At 44.6% G+C, this 5,000-nt stretch overlaps 1 protein-coding gene across 1 annotated transcript in view; it reads left to right on the forward strand.

The window, feature by feature from the left end:
* Window positions 1–5,000, forward strand: part of LOC307085885 (netrin-G1-like) — a gene marked incomplete at both ends in the record, with an annotated part of 44,485 nt that overhangs the window by 15,492 nt on the left and 23,993 nt on the right. Inside the window, one exon of the mRNA XM_079750801.1 lies at window positions 575–1,218. Within this exon, the coding sequence (XP_079606927.1) occupies window positions 575–1,218 (644 nt within the window). The remainder of the gene's footprint in view (window positions 1–574; window positions 1,219–5,000) is intronic.

Raw genomic sequence — 5,000 nt, forward strand, 5'->3', positions numbered from 1 at the left:
ACACGTACACAAATAAACACACACACACTGACACACAGACGCTCAGACACACACACACTACTCTAGACACCTGGACTTAGACAGTTGTCTGTCGATGGCACGGGGGCAGACGCAACCACATGAAAAATGCATGTTCCCTTTGCGTGATTCATAAGAAGCGCTCATCGAAATTCTTCCCGCATCTCGCTTGGCGCACCACACAGGAATATCAATTAAGCTGGCAATTTGGGTGGCAGCCGCGGCGGGGGAATATGGGATGCACAATGTCATGTTGATGATGAGGGGGAGCAGTGTTTTGTGCAGCTGTTAGGGGCTAAAAAAGACCTGTGAAGATAGGCAAAATTAGAGTATTTGTGCAGGCCATGAAAATAATTAAAAACCTTCCTCGTGTTGTAACAGCCAGTTTTCAAGAAAACAGGAGATTAAAATAAACCAAACTGACTCTCATTTGTTAAAACACAGCTAGAAATTCCCAATCAACACTCTATGGTCACGCATTTTCTGAATCTTCCGAAGATATCTTCCGTTTTCTGTTTCCTGTTTCTGACTGGCCCTTTGTGCTGTCATCCCACAGGAGAATCCGTACATGTGCAACAATGAGTGTGACGCCTCCACGGAAGAGCTGGCCCATCCCCCGGAGCTCATGTTTGACTTTGAGGGCCGCAACCCCACCACCTTCTGGCAGTCCACCTCGTGGAAGAAGTACCCCAAGCCGCTGCAGGTCAACCTCACCCTTTCCTGGAACAAGACCATCGAGCTGACGGACGACATCATCCTCACCTTCGAGTCGGGCCGTCCGGAGCAGATGGTGCTGGAGAAGTCCCTGGACCAGGGCCGTACCTGGACGCCCTACCAGTTCTACGCCACCGACTGCCTGGACGCCTTCACCATGGATCCCAAGACGGTGAACGAGCTGACGCAACGCACCCTGCTGGACATCATCTGCACCGAGGACTACTCCCGCGGCTACGTGTGGAAGAACGACAAGACGGTGCGCTTCGAGATCAAGGACCGCTTCGCGCTGTTCGCCGGGCCCCGCCTCCACAACATGGCCTCTCTGTACGGACAGCTTGACACCACCAAGACCCTGAGGGACTTCTTCACCATCACGGACCTGAGGATTAGGCTGCTGAAGCCCGCCACCGGCGCTACCATGGTGGACGAGGACAACCTGTCGAGATACTTCTACGCAATCTCCGACATCAAGGTCCAGGGCAGGTAGGAAATCCCGGCCTGTTTTATATCTTGTGAAAGTGGAGAGGAAATGTTCTGAATTTAAGGTGAATAGATTAGATTTTTTTGAATTGGGAATTTGGCCTGGATTGGGTGTGTCACTAGCATTCATTGATTTACCTGGATAAGGTCGAAACCCGAAACAAAATAAAACTACCTTTGACAATAATGATTGCAAGTCAAACGCAACAAGGAAGGCAGCATAATAAACTCTTTCCAGTTCTGATCGGTAAAGACCTTTTAATGCGTTTCTGTTTGCAGTGTTTGTCGTTGCAAATTCAACAAAGGCCTTTTCTGAGTGCTCTATTCTCTTTCATCATTCCCTAGTTTGGTATCAAAATCATTACTGTGAGATCAATATTCTTATTTTTTCATTTACATCAGGCCTACCATTTGGTGGTCTTGAAAAGCCATAATGAATACAGCACTTTACAATAATCCTGTTAAATATAACTCCTATTATGTTTAGTAGATTTCCACCTCTTTAAAGAATAACTTTGACATCAATATTACAGCTAAGCCTTTATTAGGCTAGAGTAGAACATTTGTATGAAGAATCCAAGCTCCCATATTTACAATTATAAACATCTACACAACATGCGCAACACAGGCAACAAACACAGCGTTATCTAACAAAATTCATAAAAGGGTTGTTATTCATGCTTTTCGTCAGCTATCATCATTGTTGTGTTTACCTCTAGAAAGGCCTCTTTGTTTTCTTCTGGGAACGCTGTGGTTTCATGGCACATGGAACTGCGGTGATAAAAAAGAACCGGGCCTGAAGCCCTTTAAGGCTGCTCTCCAAATGGGCCCTGTGTTGGTTGACGCGGTTGGTTTATGAGGATAACTTAGCTGGTAATGACCCATCAGATGGGTCCTGGGTGCATTGAAACAGCTAGTCCCTAATTGGAATTCAGGCCGACGTCAATGGTGGATTAGACCCATTAGCATGCTGGCTAATTGGTTGGAGACTAATCTTGTAATTAAGAGCGTTTGCCGCTGATTAAATGGTAACCATTGGGGACGTATCAGCAAACCAGAGGGAAGTTGGAAAGGTGCTAAACAGACAGGCTGTAGAATCCAAATTTAGCAATGCGTTGTTAGATAAAGCAAAGGGTTTCAGTCCCTGATTTGTAATGTTTACGGGGCATTTAAATGTTTTTGGTGTTTAAATAGCATGCATTCTTACGTAAGGATTTAATCAGCAAATTCAGCTTTGGATTTTAAACAGATTTACATTTTGCAGCCTTTTGATAATTGATCTGATGACACAGGCATTGAGCAAGCAAAACATGTTAAATAGTTGAGGAAATGTGATATTTCTGACAGTTTTTCTTGAGCAATGGAGGTGCACTTCTCCCTTCTGTAATGTCAGTCAGGCATGCTTGTTAGTTTGTTTTAGGTTTTCAATCCAGACGCACATTTCCAATATTTACACTCATACTGCTAACATAAATTGATGGGTTCTAAATTGCAAGCACTAGTAGCCAGGACAACAGACCATCCCCTGTAGATATCTTATTTCTCCATTCATTAGAACGAGTCGAAAAAAGTGGAATGGGAGGAAAATAAGCTATTTTGCCCAATTTTCCTTCGTGCCCTTGGGCGTTAAATTCAATTTTCCGCCAAAAGTTTCTAGTGTGAGAGAGAAAGAAAATAAACATACGATTTCGGTCCTGAGTCCAGGAGGTGGATCGGTAACTGGCTTGAAAGAGGGGTGAAAAAGGCCAGCGGGTAGTGAGTGATTAGAGTCTCAGCAGCCTCCTGGCTACACCCAAATGTGAAAGCCTTATCACAGAATGGCCATCCTATCCTGGAACTCCCCAGAATGCTCTGCCAACGCTGATAAACTTTCCGTGACACACAGACATATTTTTTTGCTGCGTCAGGTAACCCGAGGGCTTGTGTTCGGTATTGTGAGGTGAGGAATGCAATCGGCAATGCCAATTAAGGGAATATGTAAATGTATTTGACCGGTTAAAGTATATTTAGCAGTTGCAAAATGGGATATAGATTGCGCTGAAAGAAATTGTCCCAGTTCTCTTTTGGGTCATTATTAATTGTTGGACTACAGCAAAAAAAAAGTTCTACATGTGCAACCATTATTCAGGCTCATATATATATATCAAGTGAATAAGTACAGCAGAAAAAACAACAACAACCTACAAACAAGGATTGAACGGTCCAGGAGACAGTGCTGTGGCATACAGAAGATATAAAAATGCCCTTGTACAATAATCATGTCCTATATAACAACATAAGTAAAGAAATGAAAGTCCTACAGAGACACACACACACACACACACACACACACACACACTCACAGCCCGTACCTAAGTGCTAAGTCATCAGAGCATAAAACGGTGTTCGCCGCGCTATCGATTGCTTACGGTATTCCACTCCCAGCTGCGGAGGTGGAGGACAGGGACGGAGAGGAGTCAGGCTTCGGGAATGCCATGCGGGCAAGCCGTTCCACCTCCACGCTTTCTCTCCACGCTCCTCGTCTATTGATCAGCTGTCTGCCTGTTAATTAAGACATGAGCTCCTGGGTTTCTGGCCGTGCGGTCGGAGCGCCACATGCGCAGGGTCCGCAGCAGGGCCTGGGAATGAAAGGCAGATAATCCATATGTGCTAATGTAGCTGCTTGTGCTTCGCCCTGCTGTCTCCCTCACTCCCTGTTTTTCCTGACCTTTCCCCGTGCCCCCCCCCCCCCGGGATTCAACTTGAAGCATTTAAATGGAAGCTTAAAACAACATGCCACTGGAAACGTCCAGGGAGGAATGCAGTGGCCCAGTCCGCAGGGAGGCCGAAGAAGGCTTTTAGAAGATGATTGAGTATGACTGGTGCTCACCTGTATCTGACGACAGACAACCTGCCATCTCAAGTCACCACGAACACACGGGACGGTGTCCTACTTTGGAAATGCTTTTTTGCGTGCAACTTTGCAAAACAGTAGAATGCAACTCGAAAGAGTCAACTATTTTATTCAAACTTTGCTGTGAGGAGTGTAACCGTTCAAGGGTTAATGCAGTATGAATATACAGTATATATATATATATATATATATATATATATATATATATATATATATATATATATATATATAAAACATATATTTATATGAAGAGCGGGAATGTTTCACCCTCCCGGTGAGGTCATACAGGCACAGTACCAAGTGCTTCAACATGTTTCTCTCACTTCAAAGGGCACTTTAAAGGATGGTACATTCGAGGCGCTCCTCGGCTCATAGGCGTATCGAGCCTAGCATCCAGCTGAATCAAGGCCATCCGCAACACCTTGTGGATATCTGTGCTCCAACACACATGCTTGTTTGCACATTTTTTACATTAAAATTGTATTCCAAAAAATATCTGTTGACTTATAATGCACCTGTCATGGTTCGAAGACGGTTTCAAAACACACACAAAAATAGCATTTGTAGGAATGGCATTTTTGCGCTTCTACATGTCCAAGAAATTGCTCATATGTGAGAGGGTAGGGACTATAGTCAGACCTGGAGGATACAGAGCGCCGACATGATGGGTTCTCACTGTTACTCGGATCCTGGGAGAACTGTTCTGTATGTGTTGGATGATTCTGATTTTTCCTGCCAGGGGGTCTGGCTGCAATGTGTCGCAGTGGTATGATGGTCAGAATACGATGCCGTTAGAGAAACTAAAGGAGATCAGAGAGCAGTGGAATTCTGGAGGTGCTGTTTAACATTGCAGTTGGCTCATTATTATGTCGTTCAGCTGTATTGAGGATAG

This window comes from Pollachius pollachius (genome assembly GCF_949987615.1).
Source record: "Pollachius pollachius genome assembly, chromosome: 14".
Classification (NCBI taxonomy): Eukaryota; Metazoa; Chordata; class Actinopteri; order Gadiformes; family Gadidae; genus Pollachius; species Pollachius pollachius.